Raw genomic sequence first — 25,589 nt, 5'->3', positions numbered from 1 at the left:
ATATAAGGTTCCTTAATTTTAAGGTAAGTTTTCTTACATAATTTATGCATTTAAAGTTTATACTTACAGGTTTAAATGTTTTATGGTTCCCAATTAAGAGCGCTATGTGGGGGACATCTGTAAAAAAATTAACTTATCATATCCATTAATTATAGTAAGAATTATTTTTTTGGGGAACAACAAACTTTTTACAATACATATATACATATATAAATCCAGGGCCATCACTAGCACAGATGGGAAATTACTGTGTAATAATTATTATGGGTCCCGAGGGTAAGAGTGTCTATTTATATCTTAATTCTTTAACTAATTTCACCTCCTGTTAGCAAAATTGCTATACAATTTACCTGTGATATCACATAACATTCAGACAAAATAAATAAATATAAGTGACAAAATATATATATATATTTATTTTTATTATTTTTTAGGCTGATTAGTATATATATATATATATATACAGGGTGTTTCAGTTAAACGTTTCAGAACTTCTAAGAGGGGTAGGGTACATCCTGACAACTCGAAATCATATAGCAATGTGGGGTCGGAAATGCTTTCCTGAAGCGGTGTTGTACACAGAAGCACCATAAAGAAAAGAGACCGTAAGTGAGAAATCGTTTTAATAATACATGAAAAGAAGCAAAAGGTACATGGATTAAAGTAAGTGTTCGAAGTTTCTTCCACGGGCTACAATGCACGCCTCACATCTCCGACGCATGGACATCCGAACATTCTGGAATACTCCAGGCGAATTTCGAATTTCTTCGGCAGCTACTGCGATTCTTGCAACCAGCTCCTCAGCATTGTCAACAGGGGTGTCATAAACTAGCGATTTCATATGACCCCAGAAATAAAAATCAAGACATGATAGGTCGGGTGACCGAGCAGGCCAACGCACGGGACCACCACGTCCGATCCACTGTTGACCAAATGTGACATCCAGGTAGTTACGAACATCTCCGCTATAATGGGCAGGGGCTCCATCGTGTTGGAACCACATTGTCTGTTGCGTCGATGCAGAAATCTGTTCATCTCTCAAAAGTTGTGGCAATACTTGCTGCAGAAAGATCAAGTAGATAGGTCCGGTTAGACGACACGGTAACAGGTAAGGTCCGATGAGGTGATCTCGCAGGCCAACGCATGGGACGTGGTGGTCCCGTGCGTTGGCCTGCTCGGTCACCCGACCTATCATGTCTTGATTTTTATTTCTGGGTTCATATGACATCGCTAGTTTATGACACCCCTGTTGACAATGCTGAGGAGCTGGTTTCAAGAATCGCTGTAGCTGCCGAAGAAATTCGAAATTCGCCTGGAGTATTCCGAATGTTCGGATGTCCATGCGTCGGAGATGTGAGGCGTGCATTGTAGCCCGTGGAAGAAACTTCGAACACTTACTTTAATCTATGTACCTTTTGCTTCTTATCATGTATTATTAAAACGATTTCTCACTTACGGTCTCTTTTCTTTATGGTGCTTCTGTGTACAACACCGCTTCAGGAAAGCATTTCCGACCCCACATTGCTATATGATTTCGAGTTGTCAGGATGTACCCTACCCCTCTTAGAAGTTCTGAAACGTTTAACTGAAACACCCTGTATATATACATACATAGATATATATATTTAAAGCACTTATTGTCTTTATCGTGTACATTTGTCTATCCATCCATGTGCATATAATAACTTGTCCTCTAATGGATGGACTCGCATAAAATTTATATGCTCTCATAAAATCTTGCAGCTCTTTTGGAAAGATATTTCAAGCTATTTCAAATTTCATTGAAATTGGACAAATAGAAATCTGGTATTTATTATTTCTTTGTCCATCCATCCATATATATGTAATTACTTGTCTCCAAATGAATGAATTTTTCATCAAATTTCATATGTGGATCTTTTAGAATTTGTTGAGCCTTCCCAAATGTCACTAAAATCAGACCAATAGAAATCCAGTATTTTTTTTATTTTTTTTTTCATACATATCACACAATCTATCCACATACTGCATATTGTAGCTGAACCAATGTTTGTTCTCATGTGCTGATTGGAGAATGAATGGGCAATATGGCAAGTGCACAGAAATGAAATGATCTATCTTGGTTTACACATAAAAGCAGTTGCTTTTTTGCATTTCTTTAAAATTAGCAATCATGAATTATTACTATTTGTTAATGTGCTTGAAATGCAATGCATTACATACATTAATTGACTTGCAATAACACTACATACATAACTAACTTTTTTTTTTGCTGTTTTAAGCAGTTTGTTTGAATAGTCAGATCTGTATAACTTTTAATATTTATTCTAAACATGGACACAAGGGGATAGATACATCTTCTAACCTTGCATGACTGTCTGGTAAAGCCTATAATTTACTGTATCAGAGTGGCAAAAGTCTGAAATAAAGTGAAATACGTTGATATTTTGAGCTTTTACCACTTGACACTGGTAAACCTTAGGCTTTACTAATGCTAGGTTTTTACAACAGCATATAAAAATGTTAAGGACATTTTTTTTTCTCAAAAAAGTTCAACTTACTGTTGATAATTCCTTGTTGGGTAAAAGGCCTCCTCCTCTTTGTCTTAGATCCAGATCAGCTTGAGAGAGAAAGAAAACGTAAATTAAAATATATATGTTCCTACACTATGCATTGAGTCACTAAATGAAAACATCTGTTTAGAAAAAAAAATTAATATCGAGTATTGTCCCCCCCCACCAGAAGTTTTAATGGCACCAGTAATCCTGAGGATCACTTTTTTACAAGTTTCTGATGAACAGAGACTGCAATCTCAATCATGAACTAGGACATCTTGTTCTAGCTCTCAATTTTTGTTTCAAAACATCCCAAAGGTTTTCAACTAGATTCAAATCTAAGTACTGAGTTGGAAACGGGTAAGTTTCTTTTATTCATACATTATTTTCTTCAACCCACTATTGTACTGAACTGTGCGATGTGACACAGCATTATCATGCTGATATAAATACAGTCCCTCTCCAAAGAATTGCAACAATGGAGGTAAGGCAGAAGTTCAGAATAAATAAAATAAAATTCCATTTATTAGCTCTCGATCACTTGTTCCTACAATGTATAGAGACAACAGCTCCAGACAAGCCAGTGGTTGCAGGTTCGTCCAAGAGACATCCTGGACAAAGTGCCAAACCAGCATGGCCATGTGCCATCAATACAGTACAAAAAACATGCTGACAATGCTGAGCTTGCCCCGGGACAACTAATGCAACAGCTATAGGGGATTACAGTAAAGCATAAAGACACATACAATTAGAATAGAGTACAAATAATAGGAGAGGCAAAATTATTGACACATGTAGTTGACATTAAGTGCACACAAATGCATGACTTGGCTATCACTAAATTCTCGAGATCAGCTAATGCACAAGAACTGCAATTCAAGAATACATAAAATATCGGAGTCATCTGATGAGTGGAAGGTGTGTGCTCCCATAGATATCTAGACTGTAAAGTCAGGATGAATGGAGAGGAAGGATGTAACACTATGGTTATATTTAGTTCGGTAAAGATTTGTTAGTATGAGTGTCCAGCAGACAGCTACATTCATAGTTTTATCGATCACAACCAGTAGACTAAGTCCAAAACATAAAAAACATATCCACACCATCACATTAAAGTTCACTGCAGATGCAATACAATCTGGATGAAAGTGTTCTATGGGCACATCTACACTGAGCAACATCCATCAGGTGCCTGGTCAATGTAGTGTGTTGAATTACTCCACATCACATTCTACCACTTTTGTAATACCCAATGGTTTTATTCTCTGTCAGAATGAGCAGTGACGTGTATTGTATTGAGACAGCTTTAGCTTACAAAGATTACAAATGTTTTTCTGATGGTTGGTGGTCTTACATTTATCTGTTTCAAATTTTGAAATTCTCTAGGGAGAGGGGGTAATTAATGGTGCTCTACCTGACTTGATAAAAATAGTTACATTGACTTCTGTTCTTCATTGGAAGAACATAATGTTTCCAAGAGATGATTTTGGATAACCCACAATTCTGTGAAGAGATATCTAGGGCCGTTTCTTGTCTCATTCTGTTCCATCTATTTGTAATTGAGTATGCTTATCTTTTCTATCCTAATTTAAGTGGTACTGCTACCGAGCTGTCATGTGATTTCTGGAATTAGCCATTAATTCCCAGGAGTGAGAACATACATACACATACACAATATTGCCAAACACATCTGGAATTTGAGAAAAAATTAACCCTTGCAACCATTCACATATCAAAGGTGGGAAGGTTCATTTTTTAACTCTAAAAAGAATAATTGCAGTAGATGTCCAGATACTTTCAGCAATACAATGTGGGTCAAGGGTGTTGAGCTTAGTGACTTCCAATGGGGATTTATCGTAGGATACCATATTAACAATCAAGTTGTTCTTACCATTGCTACAAAACTGCAACACTTAGACTAGTGGTGACTGGCATGATCACCAAATGGAAACATCACAATGCTACTACAGCCAGGAAACATTTGAGTACACTGCAGAAACTGAGGAAAAAAGACTGGAGGGCACTCGAAAGAGTCGTATATAAACACTGTCAGTCCTTACAGAACTGTCAATCAAGGATGATATATAGGAAGCTGCATGGCATCAGATTTTATGAAAGAGTTGCAGCACACAAACCAAATATCACAGCATGCAATACACAGCACTGACTTGCCTTGTGCACAACTCATTTAATTGGTCCCTAGAATGTTGGAAAAATATGTTATGGAGGGATGAATTATGAAACAGTTTTCTGATCTGATGGTCATGTTTGGGTCTAGTAGATATCCAGAAAACACTATTTACCAGAGTATTATCCTAACTGTGAAATTTAGCAGCAATGCTACCACTGTAGTGGGCTGGACCAATGGCTATCAGGAATAATGAATGCCATACTGATAATCTAGGTCAGTGGTTCCCAATCTTTTTTGACTCACAAACCCCTTTCACAATGTAATATTTTTTATCGAGACCCACTAAGCCTATATTCTCTGAAATCGCTTAATATTTCTGAATTTTTATTATAAAATATTTCCAGTACTACATTTTTATAAGCGACATTGCATAATAATAAAAATTATTATTAAGTATTATTTATACTTTGTAAAGCAGTTATAAGTCCAAACTAGATTTCGAACAGGCTAAGAATAGAAAACTTGCTTTTAGTCCAAATGGTAACTGAGCATTCTGGTCTTTTGCCAAAGCTACTGGCCGCAATTTTTGCCCATCTCTGTTTCCAACTCTAAAAAAACCAGATGGTTCTGTTGCCACATCAGCCAAAGATAAAGCTGACCTGTTAGCATCCTAATTTTCTTCCAACTCATGTATTGATGATCTTGGTAAATCACCTCAAACCATTCCCAGCACACTCCTTTCAATGCTTCCTGTGGGCTTCCGTCAAAAGGATTTTGATGAATCTGATGCTAAGAAAACTCCAGGTCCTGATGGTATTTCTCCACTTGTTCTCTAAACCTGTGCTCCTGAACTTATAGCTGTTCTTTGCCGCCTTTTTTCACTTTCTTATTGCAAAGGTGTTTTTCCTTCTGCTTGGAAATTTACTCATATCCAGCCAGTTCCTAAAAGGGGTGACAAATCCCTCCCATCCAATTATTGTCCCATTGCAATTACTTCTACTCTTTCTAAAGTAATAGAGAAATCAATTAACCGCCAACTCTTAGAGTTGGCGGTTAATTGATTAAAAACTACCTAGAAACCTTACGTCTGATCAACAATCACAAGTATGGATTCTGTCAGTGTCAATCCACTGGTGATATTCTGGCTTATGTTACCCATTTATGGACTAATTCAATGGAAAAGTTCAGTGAAACACAAGCAGTTGCTCTTGACATCTCAAAGGCTTTTGATCGTGTTTACCATAAAGGTCTTCTAAATAAGCTTCCATCCTATGATTTGCCAGCTGTTCTTTGTAACGGAGTATTGAGTTTTCTCTCTAACCACTCACTGCAGGTGAGGGTAGACGGCTCTTTGTCTTCTAACTTGTCCACTAATGCTGGTGTTCCCCAAGGTTCAGTTTTTTCTCCCACTCTTTTCCTCTTGTATATTAATGACCTTCTTCCACTGACCGGAAATCCTATCCATAGTTTTGCTGACAGTAGCACATTGCATTCCACCTTCCAGTTTGAGAAACCTTGCCCTGCTCAAACAGCTTCAACTTCTCGAGTATCCACTGCCAAATCCTTAAATGCTGATCTCCAGTGGGGCAAAGATAACTTAATTTCAATTCTTCTAAAACTCAATCCTGTCTTATAATTTGCAAACAGGATTCTTCTGCTCCTATGCTTATCTTCGATGACGCTCCAATTTCAAGGCAAGATCTTGGAGATTACTCTAACTTCTAATCTCTCTTGGCATAAAGCACATTACAAATATTGCTTCCTCTGCATTTAATAAACTGGGTTTTCTCTTTTGCTCTCGGCATTACTTTTCTTCTAAGCAGTTGTTGGCTCTGTAGAAATCGCAAATCTGCCCCACCATGGAATATTGTTCCCACATCTGGGGCGGGTCCCTAAAACCTCTCTCAGGCTTCTAGATTCCATTCAAAAGAGGGTAGTTAGGCTAATTGATGTCTCATCTCTAATAGAGTCTCTCCACTCTCTGTCTCATAGACTTTCTGTTTCTGTTGCATGCCTTTTCTATAGATACTTGCATGGCACTGTTCTTCTGAATTGGCTTCTATAATTCCTGCTCTATCTTTCAAAGCAGTCCGAACACGTGCCACAACCAGTCAACATCATTTTGCTGTCCAAGTTCAAACTCACAAAACCAACTTTTCTTCTTCCTCATTTATTCATTCAACTTCTGTTTTCTGGAACCACCTTCCCTCATACATATTTCCCGAAAATTACAATCTACAGAAGTTCAAGTTCGATGTCAACAATATATTCAACTTTTCAACCCATTCACGATACTAAGTACTATAGGTTCTTAAAAAAAAAAAGTACCTATACATAACAATAATCCTTGAAAATGAAAAAAAAATTAGTATGGAAAACATATTTATTTAACATGATATACTGTAAGATAGTATGTACACTAATTATAAGGAATTATGGGAGATGTGGTTTCTTTCTTTGGCAATTTTTACTTTTTATTTAATTTTATTTTACTTTATTGTTTATTATTAGTTATATTTTGTAGTTTACAATAATATACCTATGTAAATCTAAGCAGACACCATTACAGGATTTTTATTGCGAACCCCCATGGGTCCACGGTTTGAAGACCTGGGCATGCATAAGTCCATCCAGAACTCTAGTGAACACTTTTGGGATGAAATGGTATGCAAGGCCAGGCTAACATGTCCACAATGAGTACCTGAACTGACCACTGTATAGAAAGAAAAATAGATCAAAATACTACCTTTCTTTTATGAAAAACTGGTTTGGAGTCTATTAACAAGAATACAGTGTAATTAACATTGAAGATAGACACAACATGTTATTAAATATTGCAAAAATAAAAGGTTCTTTGAAACATGCAAGTGTCTAGTTATTTTTGGCAAGATAGTGTGTGCGCACGCACATGAAGTCAAACTTGGTTATACCATCATTGAGGGAGCTGCAATATTCTTGAAATTGAAATTTATAAGTGATGTTATATATATTAACCCTGATATTCTACATTTCTATCAACAGGGTTATTTTTATTTTGGAAGAAATGTTATAGTGTAATGGTACCCTGTTCTTACTGGAGGAAAACTGCTGGCAAGGAAGCTACATAGTCAAATGAAGAAAATTATACTGAATATTAGCATTAGTAGAGGCATATGATGCAAGAAAGCAAGCTTATATAGCATTGGCCAAAAAAACCCCCTTCCCATTTCACCCATCCATTCACTCCAAATGTTTGTCTAGTTCTGCCTTAAACTTATTTAAGTTGCTGACCTGCGCTGCAACAGATGGGAGTTTGTTCCAACTATCAACCACCCGCTGGATAAAGGAAATTTTTGCACATCTATTCTACAATTGTTTTTCCTCAATTTGAATTTATGTCCCCTCATGTGAATAATCTGAGCACAAGAAAGAGTCCCATTAGCAGTGAGCATGCTCAATCCATTCAAGGCTTTATACACCTCAATTAGATCACCTTGCAGGAGCCCAGTCTCCAGAAGCTGCAATTTACAGAACTCAAGTGTTCCTTGGTACCATCAACCCTTTGTTCCACTCACCAATCTCATTGCCCTTCTCTATACGTGCTCCAGCATCTCTACATCTTTCCCTAAAATGAGGCCTCCAGACCTATATACAGTACTCAGGGTGTGGCCTAACCATAAGCTCCTCTTGCAGCCTTTTTGCACTGCATAGAAAACTTCATATCTGGTTGCACAATTACTCTGAGGTCCTTTTCATTCTCCACTACCCTGAATGTAGTATCGCCCATTTGATACATTACTCTGGGATTAGTGCTACCCATATGCAGTACTTTACATTTGTCAATGTTAAACTTCAGTTGCCATCTTTCAGCCTATCTGCTGAACTTTTTCATATCCTGTTGCAGTAGCATATTATCATTACTGTCATTAACAACACTACCAACCTTCATATCATCTGAAAACTTAGACATTAACCCTGATATACCTTCATCAATATCATTGATGAAGAAAACAGAAAACAATACAGAAAACAACAATGGGCCCAATACTGAAACCTTGGGGACTCCACTAATAACATTAGTCCACATAGAGCAGTACCCATTGATTACCACTCTCTGTATTCTCCCACTCAACCAGCCTTTTATCCATTGTAGCGACTTGCCCTTAATGCCATACTGCTCCAATTTCTACAATAGTCTTCCATATGCCACAATATCAAGAAGCTTTCCTAAAATCCAAGTATATGATATCAAAATTATTATTTGCATCCAGTTCCTTTGTGACCATATCAGAGTAACTAATCAAATTTGTCTGACAAATCTGATTGGTTACTCTGAGTTGTCTAGATGATTTTGCATTGCTCCCTTAACAAATGATTCTATTATTTATTTTACCTGGAACAGAAGTTAGACTAACAATTTTGTAAATACCTGTGTCACCCTTGGTGAATTGCAGACATTGCACATTTCCAGTCCATGGGGACCTCCCCTGAGTACAAGGAAGCTTTCATAATTATGGCTAAGGGTTTGCTTACTTTAATATAATTTATCTAGATCCCATCCACCCTAGGTGCCTTCCTTATGTTTAACTTCAACAATTTCTCCTCCACTTTGCTCTCGGTTATTACAAAATCACTTAGCTCCCTATTAGAGTTTGATAAACTTCTGGCATTTGCCTCATTAAATTACTCCTCATGTGTGAATGTAGATGCAAAATACTCATTCAGTGCATCAGCTACCTAAGCATGATCATCAATAGTCAAACTATCTATGTTAAGTGGACCAATCTGTTTCATCCCTTTCCTTCTAGAGTTTACATAAGTAAAGAACACTTTGCTATTTTTAGTTGCATCCTTTTCCAAAGATTTCTCATAATCTGCTTTCGCCTGCCTAACCTCGTTTGTGACTTCATTAGACTAGCTTATATCTGCCATAGGCTTCTGTGTCACCTGATAATTTATATACATCCCATGCATTTTTCTTCTCTGCCACGAGCCTTATTAATTAACTGACATCCATTTAGGCCTAAACAATAATATTTCTTAGTTGGTATGGAAAGCCTAGTAGCCTCCAAGATTAAGTCACTGAAGGCTTTCTATTTAGAATTTACCATTGGTAAAATCATCAGTTGATACCACTGTATAGAATTTCAAAACTGTCTGAAACCACTGTAGTCATCTTTACGAAAGCAATTATCCTTGGTGGTAATCAAATCTTTAAATAAATCCCACATCGGTACACTGTGATCACTGTCACCCAGTGGTTCCTTTATCTGCAAATTCTTAATGCATCAATAATCACTGCTGATAATCAGATTAAGAGTATTAATCCCTCTAGTTGCCTCTTGAACATGTAGAAAACAGTCATCCAATAAATCCACAAGTCTCGCTAGTGTGCGAGTAACCAACCACAAGTTCCAGTCAATATCTGGAAAATTAAAATTCCCCATTATAAGACATTCTGATTTACTGGCCCACTCTATTTCTCTGCACAATTGCTCATTGTACTCATCAGATTCATTAGGCTTATAACATACACCTACTCTCATTTTCCCTTTCCCAGTACTTATGTCACACCACACTGACTTGACATTGAATTGTCCACCAATGTGAATTGGATGCACGTCTTTAGATTTTATGTTTCTTAACTAACAGCATAACCCCTCTTCTCTTCCTGTACACATTGAATTCCCCAAATTCCAATTCTGCATTGCTTATATCAGTGTGGCACCATGTTTCTGATATCCCCTTTTGATGTCTTGACCAGCACTTCAAATTTATTTATTATACTTCTAGCACTGGTGTACATCCAAGTATGCATAGACCTATTCTTACCCTAACAGAGTTACCCTAACACCACCCATGTGTTTACCTGCTCCATGATGACTCCCAGCAGCCCTTGAAATCCCTAGTCCCGTACTTTCCAGGCTGCTGCTCATTCCAATAGAAACAGTGCAAGAATCACTTTCACCTCTGCCTGTGGCTACTGTTAATCTATTAGTCTGTGAATCTTCCCAAGATAGCAGTTTTCCCGACCCACCTATTACTGCCTTAATAGCATCAGCAAATATTTCTTGCACCCTTTTTTGTTTAAGTGTGTCTCATCCCTGTAGAAACTCTCTCCTGTTAACAAGCACAGACCACGCTGAGAAAAATTTTACCCCATGAGCCTTGCACAATCTCTCAAGGGTCAAATTTATTGACAAGGCTCTCATCGTATACTTCCTCCTATCATGTCTGGGCAGAATTGTGGACACTTTCAAATTTAACCGTAACTTACAACTTTTTTTCAACATTGACCTGTAATGTTAAGTAAGTCTGCAGATCTCCTATTCTTAATGTAATTATTGCTAACATGTACAACAATATCACCCTTTTTGCCCTTAAAAGATGATATTGCTCTTCAATGTCATCAACCTTTGCCTCTGGCAGACCCACCCTGGTCCTATTCCACCTACCCTTTTTTGCACAATATATTTACAGTCTCCCTGACAATAACTATTTACAGCAAATTAGTAGAACTCTAATCTGTTAATAAAATCAGTGAATTAATAGGCACCAAGAGTTTTTGGATTTATCAACATCTCAAGAGTTTCAGTATACAGTGGAAAGTCCAATTAATACAACTAAAGGAATTGGCATTACCAAGCAACTAAAAAAGCATCGGATGATTATTTCAAAATTCAGTAACATGTAGAAAAGCCTGTGCCTACTTTTTTTTTGTAATGAATGCCCTACTATATATCATTCACTGACAATGAATTACATATGTTACCCCAAGCAAAAATATATATAAGCTTTACTGTACACCAATTTGATTATACATCTGATGTCAGGAGGATATAAAAATTTTATGTAAGGGGATAGAGATATAAAAAGAAGTGTGGCTCCTTATATCTCCTGTCAAGATATGGGGGATATATGATTATACAATTCATATTGGACATAATTCATATCTCATCTGAATATAACATTGCTGACATTTATGCTCTGCATTAGTCAAATATCTAACTAACAAAAATCATAGATAGTGTATTGTTATTTAATCAGTTTAATCTCCTGTACTTCCAGTCATTCTCATATTTATGATGATCAATATCAAGGTCCTGCATAATGCATCGTTTAAAGCTTGATCCTGGGTCCATGGACTTGGGAATTTATAGCTGCATCAACCAAACTCTGCTTTCTTGCTAGCTGGTTATCCAGCTTATTAATGATAGAAGCTTGACTTGTATTAGGTTCAGTCAACATGTACCACAAACAAACAGTAGAAACAAACTGCCAGGACAGCTCATTTTGTCAAATACAGGGATTTTGCTAGCAGGGATAAGGAAGTGATTATGCCATTGTATAAGGCCACATCTTAAGAAGCTGCTTGAATGAGTACCGAGAAGGGCAATGAGATTGGTGAGGGGGAACAAAGGGAGTTCTCTTACCAAGAAACATTTCAGTTTGGCAAATTGCAATATCTGGAGATATTTGATTGAGGTGTTTAAGACTTTTAATTTTTTTTTGGTAGTTGTTGGCGCATAGACTTCTGTGGCCATAATGCACCTCCCACGGTTTTTGCAGTACTTTGATCCAAGCCCGAGGCGGGAATCGAACCTGCGACCTTTGAAGGCTTTTAATGGTTTGAGCAAACTGAATGCTCATGGTATTCTTCATCTTGCTCAGACTATGCACATAAGAGGACATAAATTCAAATTCAGGAAGGATGGTTAGAGAATAGATGTGCAGAAGTTTGCCTCTAGCCAACAGGTTGTCGATTGATGGAACAAGCTATGATTGTTGTGGAAGCGGATAGTTTGAATAAATTGAAGGAAGAACTTTAAAAACTATTAGAAAAGATGAATAGGTGAAATGAGAATTTTTATTAATTTTATTATTTTGGCTGAGGCTGTATGAGCTTGCTTTCTTGCATCGTTTGCCACTAAATAGTACAGGGGCACAGGGAATATTTTAAAAATTGGGATTGGGGAAAAATAATATCAATAACAGTTGTTGTTGGTGAAAATGTCGAGAACCATTGATATAAGGGATACCTATTAGAGAAAAATAAGTCATTATATAAACATAGAACGGCGTGCCAAATCGTTATTCGTGTATATATTCAAAAGTCTCCAATAATAATACTTCCTTAACATCTTTATGAGCAATAGATATCACTGCCAACGTTGGTTTATACGTAAAAATAGTGTTGCTGTCAATTTCATAAATCATACTTCCGTGTGAAAATCGGTGGTTCCCACCAAACCTTTGCAAAATTTTAGGTTGTATATCAAGGCTTCAAAATTGCTACCGCCTAATTTTTTTTTTCATATGTTGAATCATATTATCTTTCGAAAATTCATGATAGGACTTTAGTTTATTATATAATTCCTATAACAGCACATGGTTCTAGCACTTACCGTCCATTATTTAGCCAAAACATAAAATTAATTTTCCTGAAATGAAATAAACAGTGCTGTGTGTGTGAAAAGATTAGCTACCGTTCTTTTATACCGCAAGCATATCCGCACATTTTTATTTATTTATTATTTTTTTTTTTTAATGTCCATCCACAATTTTACAAATCCGGTTAAAAATCCAAACACACATCATCCGTTCCAACACATCATTTGCTTGACGTTTGCATCTCGATAGTAAATTGTACTGGGTTTGCTGTTAGGTTTCCGTAGCCTCGTTCTCAATTCATTTCGAAATGGTTTCTTGACCTACATTCATATCTAATTCTACTGTAGACAACAGGTGATTTTTGATTTATTTTAGTATATATATATATATATATATATATATATAAATTCTAAGTGGTCCATTGTTTGTGCATACTATTTAATTTTAATGTCATTTTTTAGTTGAGCGTCTTGAATTATTTCTCTTTGTGACATTCCAGAAAAGTGCACCTGCAATCGTTCCTCCAAAATGATCTGGTGGTGGGAGATGGGTCTTTGAAAGAAAATTTCAAGTGTGTCAGCACTCATCATATAGAATTGCAGACACCATAATAATATGTATGTGGAGGCAGTAATTGTGTGAATGGTTGGTCAGTCACCTCACCATTACCATTGGGGTTGAAATTGTGCTGCTCAAACCAGTAATGTTTGAGAAGAGCAGAATGTGCAAAACTGGAAGTGCTGAAGAATGAATAGTGGAGGCTGTAGTAGTAGTGGAATGTGATGCAAGAAAACAAGTGTATGAGCTTATGCAGCATCAGCCAAAAAAAATCACACCATTCCCTCCCAATGCCTGTCCAGTTCCTCCTTAAATTTATTTAACCTATCAACTTCCACAACGACAGATGTCGTTGAACATGTGAACAGTTAACAAGAATTTGGTCCCATGGGAAGGAGGGGTTCTTCCATGCTTACATCCCACTTTCCATGCATTTCTGGGTAGCTGCAGTCGTGTATTACTAACATAAAAACTCCCATTCCTTTGCTTATGCAAAGTGGTTTTGTTTATTGCATAAGGTGCCAGATTGTGAGATTTGTTATGTTGGTGAGACAAGTAGGAAATCCTCATCAGAGCATGGAAAAGTTTATTGTCAGAAAGAGCAAACTGGCAATTTTGCCATTTCTGCTCTTGCCAAACATATTACAGTGAGCAGCATAAAAGCTCAACCCCATAGTAAAGTTAAAGTGACTAACCCTTTGCACAATTTTAGCCTCCACCTTTATACTGTGCTTTTATAGTAAAATATAAACTTGTTTTTTTACACAAAACTATTTAACTATTTATTCTTTTGACTATTTATTCTGATGTTAATTGCAATAAAGGAACTAGCATAAAACCTGTTATTTTATAATGAGTGCTGGTGCACTTCCCTCTCTCTCTCTCTCTCCTCTCTTCTTTCATTGAACATTGCTATGTCCTACCTGATTCTGTCATGTGGCAACTGTGCTATTTAAATTAGCATTAGCAAGGGCACATGATGCAAGAAACAAGCTTATATAGCATCAGCCAAAAAATAAAAAAAACACATCCCCTTCTCATTTCACACATCCATCTGCTCCAAATGTTTGTCTAGTTCTGCCTTGAATCTATTTAAGCTATCAACTTCTACAAAGACAGATGGAAGTTTGTTCCAGCAATCAACCACCTACTGGTTAAGGCAAAATTCCACACATCTGTCCTACAACTGTCTTTCCTCAATTTGAATTTATGCCCTCTCAAGCAATTATTCTGAGCAAGAGGAAGAATCCCATCAGCATTGAGCATGCTCAAACCATTCAAGACTTTATACACCTCAGTCAGATCACCTCGCAGGTGCCTAGTCTCCAGACTCGGTAATTTGCAAAACTTAAGCCTTTCTTCGTAAGAGCAACCCTTTGTTCCATTCACTAATCTTGTTGTCCTTCTCTGTACTTGTTCCAGCAGCTCTACATCCTTCTTGAAATGAGTCCTCCAGACCTGTATACAATACTCAAGGTGTGGCCTGACCATTGCCTTATACAAGGGCATAATCACCTCCTTATCCCAGCTAGAAAAATTCCTGTATCTCATTGACAAGACACCATGGGCTATTCTTGCAGACTGTCTGCACTGCTCAGAAAACTTCATATCTGCCTGCACAATTACCCCTAGGTCCTTTTCACTCTCTACCTCTGTCGGTGTAGTACCACACAGTTGATACATTACTCTGGGGTTACTATTTCCCGTATGCAGTACTTTACATTTGTCAATGTTAAACTTCAGTTGCCACCTCTCAGCCCATCTACCCAATTTTTTTAGATTCTGCTGCAACAGCATGCTGTCATTAGTGTCATTAACAACCCTGCCGACCTTCGTATCGTTTGCAAACTTGGATATTAAGCCTTACATACCATCATCAGTATCATTAATGAATACAGAAAACAATGAACTCTGAACCCTAGGGGACTCCACTAATAACATTAGTCCACGAAGAGCAGTATCCATTGATTACCACTCTCTGTCTTCTCCAACTCAACCATCCATTTATCCATAGCAGCAATTTGCCTCCAATGCCACACTGCTCCAATTTGTGCTGCAGTCTTCCATGTGCAACAGTATCAAAAGCCTTTCTAAGATCCAAATATATGATATCAAAATTATTCTTTGCATCCACTTCCTTTGTGACTACATCATAGTATCCAATCAAATTGGTCAGACAAGCCTTCCCCTTAACAAACCCATGCTGTGTCTGAGCTATGACTGAAGTCTTGTCTAGATGATCTGCAATGCTTCTTTAACCAGTACCTCGATTAATTTCTCCAGAACAGAAGTTAAAACTAACAGGTCTGTAATTACCTATGTCTCTCTCTTTGATCCTCCTTTGGGGATTGGGGTCACATTTGCACATCTCCAGTCCATGGGTACCTCCCCTGAGTCAAAGAAGATCTCATAATTATGGCTAAGGGTTTGCTTACTTCTTTTGCTGCCTCCTTTAATATAATTGGATAGATTCCATCCACCTGAGATGCCTTTCTTATGATTATCTTCAACAATTTCTTTTCCACTTTACTCTCAGTTATTACAAGATTATCTAGTTACTGCCAGAGTTTAATATACCTCTGGCATTGCCCTCCCTGAATAACTTCTCACGTTGAATGTAGATGCAAAATAATCATTTAGTTTGTTAGCTACCTGAGCAGGATCATCAATATTTGAACCATCGATAACAAGTGGACCAATCTGATTCATCCCCTTCCTTCTAGAGTTTACATAAGTAAAGAACTCTTTGCTGTTTTTCTTTGCATCATTTGCCAAAGATTTCTCGTAATTTGCCTTTGCCTGCCTAACCTCCATTGTTACTTGGTTACAGACCAGCTCATATCTATCAGAAGCTTCTGTGTCACCTGTTAATTTATATGTATCCCATGCAATTTTTTTCTCTGCCACATGTCTAATTAGTTCATCTGACATCCATTTAGGCTTAAATCTTGAACAATATTTCTTAGTTGGTATGAAAAGATTATTTCTTTTAATTATTTCTTTGAATGCTTCCCATTTTGAATTTGCTGTTGGTAACATCATCAGTTGGGCCCACCATATAGAATTTAAATACTGTCTCAGACCACCGTAGTCACCTTTAAGAAAGCAAAAACCCTACCCTTTACCCCTGATGGTAGTTACCTCTTTGAGTAAATCCCACTTTAGCACAATGTGATCACTGCCACCTATTGGTTCCTTTATCTGCAGATTCTTAATGCATGAAAAATCACTATTGATAATCAGATCAAGAGTATTATACCTCTAGTTGCCTCCCGAACATGCTGCTGTTCGGGAGGCAACATGCAGGATGTAGAAAACAATCATCCAATAAATCCACAAAAGCCTTGCTTGTGTGTGAGTGACCAACCCACAAATTCCAATCAATCTCTGGAAAATTAAAATCCCTCATTATAAGACACTGATTTACTGGCCCACTCTATTTCTCTGCACAATTGCTCATTATACTCATCAGATTCATTGAGCCTATAACACACATCTACTCTCATTTTTCCTTTCCCAGTGCTTATGTCAAACCAAACAGACTCGTAATTTGCAATACTTACAAGATAAGACACTGCTTATCTTGTAAGTATTGCCTTGTCCACTAACATCAATTGTATGCACTTCCTTAGATTTTGCGTTTCTTAACTAACAACATAACCCGTCCTCCCTTCCTGTCCTGGATATCTTTTCTGTACACATTGTACTCCCCAAATTCCAATTCTGCACTGCTTATGTCTGTGTGACACCATGTGTCTGATATCCCAACAATATCCGCCTTTGATGTCTTTACTGGTACTTTAAGCTCATAAAATTTATTAACTATACTCCTAGCATTGGTGTACACACAAGTATACATGCACCTGTTTCTACGCTTAGTTACCCTAACACAGTCCATGTATTTACTTGTTCCACTATGACTTCCTTGCTTTCCAGGCTGCTGCTCAATTGCATTTCAATAGAAGCAGTGCAAGAATCACTTCCACCTCTGCCAGTGGCTACTGTTAATCTATTAGTCCGTGTATCCCCCAAGCTAGCAGTTTTCCGATCCACCTAACTCTGCCTCAATAGCATCAGCAAATATGCTTGCACCCTTTCTATTTAAGTGCATCCCATCCGTGTAGAAGCAGTCTCTTCTGTTAACAAGCACAGACCAGGTTGAGAAAAATTCTACCCCTTCAGCCTTGCACAGTCTCTCCAGGGCCAAATTGATCTACAAGGCTCTCATCATATACTCCCTCCTATTGTGTCTGGGCAGAATTGCAGATACTTTCAAATTCAACCCTAACTCACGGTTTTTTTTTTTTCAACGGTGACCTGTACTTGTTAAGTAATTCTGCTGGTCTCCTACTCTTAATATCATTAGTGCCAACGTGTACAACTATATCACCTTTTGTGCCCTTAAAAGATGATATTCGCTCTACAACATCATCAACCTTTGCCCCTGGCAGACATACCCTGGTCCTGTTCCACCTATCCTTTTTACAAAGCATGTTCCCCGTTTCCCTGACAATAGAGTCACCAACAACTATTAGTTCCTTCGGGACCAGCGCATTCTGCCTTGGGGGTTGCCTCTGTGTCACATGATGCCCAAGTGCAAGCTCTGGTGTTGATGTGGGCAGCTGAGAGCTTGATGGGCCCCTCAATTTAAATGGATGTGTACAGCCCACTTTTAAGTTAATAAAGAGGCACTCATCCTTGAAAGCATCTTGTGACCTCTTTTATTTATCTTGATTGGTTCTTAGCTGATCTTATTCATTTTATCTGTCTACCTGTGTATTTTTACCATTATTATTATTTCATTAGTTTTTAGGCACCTCCGTAGCCAAGTGGGCAGGAGCAGCAGTGTATACACACGCTTCCTGATTAAAACAGGGTTCGAGCCCGTGACCACCAAATACAGAAGGTCAGGGAATGACCAATGCATATCCCCAGGCTGGATAAAGGGTGAGAGTTGGTGTCGGGAAGGGCATTTGGCTGTAAAAATTTCATGCCAAAACAGTAAAAAAAATGCTGACCTCATATATATAATGGGCAAAAGGCGAGGACAAAAAAAAAATTGTTTTATTAGTTTTTAACTTATTTTGATACTTATCTTGTAATTATCATGTTTTATTAAATCCATGTTAGTTGTGAGAAATTTTTATTGATATGATTCACGATACCCGTGGCCTTTTTAATAATATTAAATATTTATCCCATCCTATGACATACAGTTATGTCAACCAAATATATTGATCTTAATTAAATGGTTTTGTGCACATACATGCATCTCACATCTATGCTTCTAGGCATCTTATGTTGTAGTTAATTTCAAATTAGTGACAGCAGTGATTGAATTCCAGTTTTTAAATAAGTGGGTAGGTAGAGAATGGCTTTCCCATTTACCTAACCTCAGTCTGTTAATTTATTTTTGAGGACAGCATGTACTCCTCAAAAGATGTTTTATGGTATATTAAATTTAAGTTTTTTATGTTACAAGTGGAGTATACACTTCACCCCAGGATGCTCATGTGGCATTAGACAGATGACATTTTTTAAAAAGAAGTTAAATAGTATTACAGAAATTTTTTTTAAAATTCTCTAGTTGGAAATAGTGATGCAACCATAGTTTGTCCCTACTCATTCTGAAGGGAATATGATTATGGATAATAAATATAAATAATATATCTGTACCAACAGCATATTATAATTCTGTTCTTTTTACTTATTGTGTTTATTTTTCTGAAAATTGCCCTTTTTATCAAGGAGGGAGGGTTGTTGGAGGCATATAACTGCAGATAAGTGAAAAAAATGCCTACTGCTCAAGGAAGTTCCAACAATGAAAGCTGAGATAAATTATGTAAATTCTAATTGATAAAATACCATTTTCACTTCAAACAAAGCTAAAAATTAAAATTATATACTGCATATTTAAAAAAAAATCATCTGCCAGATGTCATGCAACATCCCTAAATGAAACATTTAGGGTTGTGGAAGACAGAGAGCTAAAGAGACTGAAAATACTAAGTCTCCAACCATCCTGTATAAAGCTATAGGATGGTTGGGGACTTCTGAAGAAACAGTTCACTGTATTTTAAGACCTTTTGATGCTGTCTTAAGAAGTTGGCTGCTCATACAAGTTTAAAGTTATGTATTTCTTGGCCTACTATTCATAAGGTGCTTCAAAAATAAATATATTGTCACACGTCCTATAAGTTATAGCCAGCCCTATAAGTTGATATAGGGCTGGCTATAACTTAAAGCTTTTTGCATAGAAGTGTATGAAGATAGAGGATTTATCACAGCAAAGTTGTACTTTCAGATGAAGAAACTTGTTAGAAATGTAAACAAACATAACTGTCAAATTCGGGGTTTTAGTCCACCCAGTGAATATCTAGAACACAAAAGAGATACAGGCATACCTCGAATAACGAATAGGATGCGTTCCACGAAATTACTTCGTTTTCAGAGGTAAAAATACTATGGCCAGAATAGGGATACGTTCCTACGTAAAGAAAATGAAAAGCTTTTTTTTTTCGAACAAAGAAAAGTTTTATTAAATAAACAGTCAACTTACATACAAAGTGAAATCACATTTTAAAATATGAGTCTAAAGTTGATTGTTTATGCTCTTTTTCTCTTTCATTTAACAATTGCCTATACGGAGTTATTGCATTTAACACTGATCGCTTAACAATAACACTTCTTCCTAAATCAGGATCATTTTCACTAAAAAAAATTAAAATGTTTTCAATGTCATTTACGCACCTTTTTAAATCTTTGGTTGTTAACACTTTTTCGGCAGGAACTTCTTTAACTTCGTCTTCAATATCTTTGTCTTCGTTGCTAACAAGGTTTTCTAAATCTTCCACTGAAAAACCATCATCTTCTGCATTCAATAAATTTCTAACATCCTCTTCATAGACATTTTCGAAACCTATTGATTGAGCCATCTGGATAACTTCATTTCTAATTTCTTGGATGTTATTTTCTTCTAGTACAACTTCTGGCCATATTTTTCGCCAAACTCCATTTAAGCATTTCTTAGTGACTTCTTTCCAAGAACTATCAATGTTTTCAATTGCGTTTTTAATGGTGTAGTTTTACCAAAAAGTTTTAACTGTCATTTCCTCTTTATCCTCTAGTTCAGTTAAATTGCTTAATGTTCGACGCAGATAATAAGCTTTAAATGATGCTATTACTCCCTGATCCAATGGTTGAACCAGGGAAATTGTGTTTGCTGGAAGAAACACAACTTTGACAGGAATGCATGTGTCCAACGTGTTAAGATCAGTAGGATGTCCCAGAGCATTGTCTAACAACAAAAGAGCTTTTTCTTCAAAGTTGTTTTTTTTTTGACAATACCGTTTTACTTCAGGACAAAAGTGGTTAACAAACCAATCAGTAAATAACTCCTTGGTAACCCACGCTTTTCTATTTGCTTTCCATATTACAGGTAAATTCATTTTTATGTTACCTTTTAACGCCCTCGGATTTTCTGAATGGTAAACTAATAACGATTTTAATTTATAATTGCCAGAGGCATTTGATCCAAAGAGTAACGTTAAACGGTCTTTGGCTGCTTTGAACCCAGCAGCTGATTTTTCTTCAATAGAAATGAAGCTTTTTGTTGGTAGCCGTTTCCAGCACAAACCGCTTTCGTCAACATTGAACACCAAATTTGGAAAATTTTCACGTTCAATTATTTCCTTTAGTTTTTCTGGAAACTTATTTGCAGCTTCTCCTGTTAATTTTACACTATGAATCCTGGCCCGTTTTTTAAATTTCTCGAACCAACCACGAGAAGCCCCAAAGGTTTCCGTAATTTCTTCAGTTTGTCTAGATTTCAGGTGATTAAACTGGAATTTTTTTTATGTTAAATGGGGCTTGAAATTGCCAACTTCGTTATATCGAAGCTTCGTTATCAGAGGTAACGTTAACCGAGGTATGCCTGTACTCCTAAAGTGAATGTTTGGTCTATTCAGAAGCACAAGCAATAGGACTATTTTTATTCTAAACAGATTTAAATAGTAATATGCACTTGGATATGATAGAAATTATGCTTTTCCACAACTTGAGGATATGCTAAAATATCATCTTCTAGCAGGATGTTACTCCCATTCATTTCATAATGTTGTGCAGCACATTGAATTTCCATTTTACAAATAAGTGTATAGGTAGAGGATGACTTTCCCATTTACCTAACCTCAAACCATTAATTTATTTTTGAGGAGTTATGTAAAGAAGTTAAATACAACCACAGTTACAAGGTATGTTGGTGCACACACAACAACTGCTAAATTGCAAACTGAATGCATGCTGAGCTACAAACATTGTAGCTCAGCATATGGGTAGAAACAACCCCAGAGAAACGTACCAACTGTGGTACTACACTTAGGGTGGTAGAAAATGAAAAAGACCTGGGAGTATTTGTGCAGTCAGATACGAAATTTTCTGAGCAGTGCAGACAGGCAGCCAGAGCAGGTCATGGGGTATTGTCAATGATATACAGGAATTTTGCTAGTATGGAAAAGGAGGTGATTATCCCTTTGTATAAGGCAGTGGTCAGGCCACACCTTGAGTACTGCATACAGTCTGGAGGCCTCATTTTAGGAAGGATGTAGAGTTGCTTGAGTGAGTACAGAGAAGGGCAACAAGATTGGTGAGGGGAATGAAAGGGTGGTCTTACCAAGAAAGGCTTAAAGTTCTGAAAATTGCAGCATCTGGACACTAGGCACCTGATTGAGTTGTATAAGGCCTTGAATGGGTTGAGCAGGCTCAATTCTGATGGGATTCTCCCTCTTGCTGAGATTACAAACCTGAAGGGGCATAAATTCAAATTTAGGAAAGACAGTTATAGACTAGATGTGTGGAAATTTGCCTTTAGCCAGTGGGTAGTTGATTGCCAGAACAAACTTCCATCTGTCATTGTGGAAGTTGATAGCTTAAATAAATTCAAGGAGGAACTGGACAAAATGTTTAGAGGGAATGGATGTGTGAAATGGTTTTTTTTTTTGGGCTGATGCTACGTAAACTTGCTTTCTTGCATTACCTGCCTCGATTACTACTACTACAGTACTGTATATTTTAGTTAAATCACTAATTATTGTGTTTGTTGCCATGTGCTGATTGCAGGAATGAATGGGCAATATGGCAGATGCACAGGAACAAAAAAACAAAAATGTTTTTATTACAATAAAAAAACGAAAATGTTTTTTTGTTGTAAATCATGAATTATTACTGTTTGCCAATGCACATAAATGTAATGCACAGTGTATATTAACTAACTTGTTTTTAATGATATGCGGAGAAACAAAAACCAACTAATAATTGTATAAATAAATCATTACTGTAAGTTAATGTATAAATGAGGTATCATATTGAATATTTAACCAAATGTTTCCTTTTCTTTCTATACAGTATATTAAAATAATTTTTCTCGTAATGATATTTATTCAGTCAGTGGGAGAATAGATGCAGGTTATGTGTAATATGTAACGAATACTAAAATATGTAACAGAAGCTTGTTTTACTGTGGTAAAACAAGCTTCTGTTTAAGTGTGGTCATGCGCTATGTTTATCTAACATGACCACGTGGTACCATGCTTGATTTCCATATGTAACGTATTTGTGTATTCATAGCAGAGGAAGAGAAACACACGCTGTGTCGAAAGCCTGTAAGTATTTTATTTTACTTTATCAAAAGAAGTATCACAGCAAGCTGGGGGCAAAGCCCCCTAGTTGTTTATTAAATTAACTTTTCTTAACAGGAATTTTCATAATAGTATATAAATTTGTTTTAATTTTACTCAGGTTTAACATACGGCACATGAAATTTTGTATAAAATTCAAAAGATGTTCAAGTATCCAAAAAGACCGCTTCCAAACTTAGTGAAGGTTGTTTTCATTCTTGAACTTACAGCCTTTGCAGGATCTTATATGATGTATAGGGAAATGAATAGGTCTCGAGGTAAGTGCATGTATGTCCTATTTTGTATTATTAACTAATGCCACATACTGAGTGGAGAGAAATCATGGGATATCTACCTAATAACAGGAATGCCCACCTTTTGCCTGGATAAGGGCAGTCACATGGTGAAGCATTGAGTCCACTAGTTCACAAAAGTGTTCAACAGGTATTTCCATCCATGCTTGCTGCACTGCTGTCCATAATTCCATCGCATTCCTGGGCGTAAGATCAAAACTCGAACGGACCTTTCCACAGCATTCCACAGTGTTCATGTCCGGTGAGTGAGAAGGCCATTCCATGGTGGTAAAATCTGCGGAATGCTCTTTGAACTATGTTCTAGTCACCAGGGCTCTGTGGGGAGGTGCATTGTCATGCTGGAAGAGTTCATTGCCAAATGGGTGCACGATGACCATTCAGAGATGCGTCTAGACATACAAGAGGTCCTAACGTGAACATGCCCCAGAATGTGAACACCCTACTGTCCGCTCGAAATAACTGGAAATGGGACTCATCGGACCAGGAGACCAGTCTCCAGTCATCTAAGTCTGGTGCCGATGTTTTTTCGCCCATTTGAGGCTTAGAGTCCTGTGTCATGGTGTTAGCAATGGGACTCTGGTGGGCCAGTGGCTCCCATAACCTATTGCGGCTAATGATTGCCTGATGGTCTTGGTGGAGACGTTTCTGGTGCCTCTCTCATTGAAGTTGGCAGTGATTTGTGCCACTGTCTCTCTCCAGTTGGCAAAAACAATGTGAGACAAATGTCGATGGCCACGTTCATCCACCACCTTTCTCCACCCACAGTGCTGTCCACAATGAGATGTTATTCCTGAAATGGCATATTCCCAATACACTTGATACTTTCAAATGGGGATAGTGCAATTTCTGTACCACCTGCACAATAGAGTGACCCATGAATCGGGCACCCGCTATCATTTCTCTTTCAAAGTTGGTTAACTCACAACATTTATCCATACTGACATCGAATTACCGTCTATGTGATGCAGTGTACATATATACCTGCCAACGGTGAGTTCATCCACTAGCGATGGGGATGGCAGCATCACGTTGCCCAGGAACCAGGTATCCCATGAATTCTGTCCTTTCAGTGTAAATAAGTTTTAGTTTTTTATATTTGAAAAATATAAAATAAAATACTACTACTAGATGAACTGTCGTACTACTAGATGAACTAGATGTACTACTAGATGATGAATACTAGATGAACTGTCATACTATGGGACTATAGGAAAACAATGGGAAATTATTAAAAATTTGTTCAGAAAATGCTATAATCATAGCTCCCGATTCTCTGGATATATGACAAAGAATCTTTCTTTTTTTACTTGATTTGACCATTCTCTCTCTCTCTATCATAATATAGTTGGCAACAAAGAGTTCCTATGCCTTTGTGCTGAGGTGGTCTACATGGCAAAATAGGAACTCACAATAATAATGTTGTTCCCTTTTATGTGAATAACTTAATTATTCTTGTGTAGTATAAAGCTAAATAACAATGTCTTTCAGTTAGGATGGAAATATTGCAAAAGAAATATGGACATTAATTCTCAGAAGACATATACAGCAGGCCCCCGTTATTACATGGATCGCTTTACACTGATTTGCTATAACACTGTTCTAATATTATAACCTGTATCTTTTTTTTTTTTTTTTTATGAGAACCCCAAACACAAGAGGTATTATAACCTATAGTACTTAGTACTGTGCTTGGGTTGGAGGTTGAGAAGACGAAAGAAGATATTTGTTGATATTGGACTTGAACTTCTGTAGATTGTAATTTTCAGGAAATACGTATGAAGGAAGGTTGTTCCAGAAAACAGCAGTAGAATGAATAAATGAGGAAGATGAAAAGTTGGTTCTGTGGGTTCGAAGTTGCACAGTAAATGGATGTTGACTGGTGGCGGCACGTGTTCGGACTGTTTTGAAAGAGAGAGCGGGAATTATAGAAGCCAATTCAGAAGAACAGTGCCCATGGAAGTATCTGTAGAAGAGGCATGCAGCAGAAACAGTGCGTCTATGAGAAAGT

At 37.1% G+C, this 25,589-nt stretch overlaps 2 protein-coding genes across 3 annotated transcripts in view; one reads left to right on the top strand and one right to left on the bottom strand.

Annotated features, from left to right (window-relative positions):
* LOC150088625 (zinc transporter 6-like) overlaps window positions 1-13,234 on the bottom strand; it is a 222,268-nt gene extending 209,034 nt beyond the window's left edge. The window contains exons 1-2 of one of the 2 annotated variants that reach the window (XM_090370825.1): window positions 13,050-13,234; window positions 2,541-2,599 (exon numbers count right to left, since the gene is read on the bottom strand). In XM_090370825.1, coding sequence (XP_090226951.1) covers window positions 2,541-2,599; window positions 13,050-13,056 — 66 coding nt within the window. In that variant the 5' untranslated portion in view covers window positions 13,057-13,234. Of the gene's footprint in view, window positions 1-2,540; window positions 2,600-7,204; window positions 7,225-13,049 lie in introns of those variants that run through there. The other variant, XM_090370826.1, reaches the window with a different exon arrangement.
* Window positions 13,235-13,342: 108 nt separating this feature from the next.
* The window catches only part of LOC150088624 (protein CEBPZOS), a 102,198-nt gene continuing 89,951 nt past the window's right edge, over window positions 13,343-25,589 (top strand). The window contains exons 1-2 of the mRNA XM_090370824.1: window positions 13,343-13,389; window positions 23,389-23,545. Of these exons, the coding sequence (XP_090226950.1) occupies window positions 23,431-23,545 (115 nt within the window). The 5' untranslated portion in view covers window positions 13,343-13,389; window positions 23,389-23,430. The remainder of the gene's footprint in view (window positions 13,390-23,388; window positions 23,546-25,589) is intronic.

Source organism: Mastigoproctus giganteus, chromosome 3, assembly GCF_048544385.1.
Source record: "Mastigoproctus giganteus isolate SK-2022 chromosome 3, ASM4854438v1, whole genome shotgun sequence".
Taxonomy (NCBI): domain Eukaryota; kingdom Metazoa; phylum Arthropoda; class Arachnida; order Uropygi; family Thelyphonidae; genus Mastigoproctus; species Mastigoproctus giganteus.
Note: the sequence above shows the minus strand (reverse complement) of the source record. Positions and strands in the feature narration are given on the sequence as shown.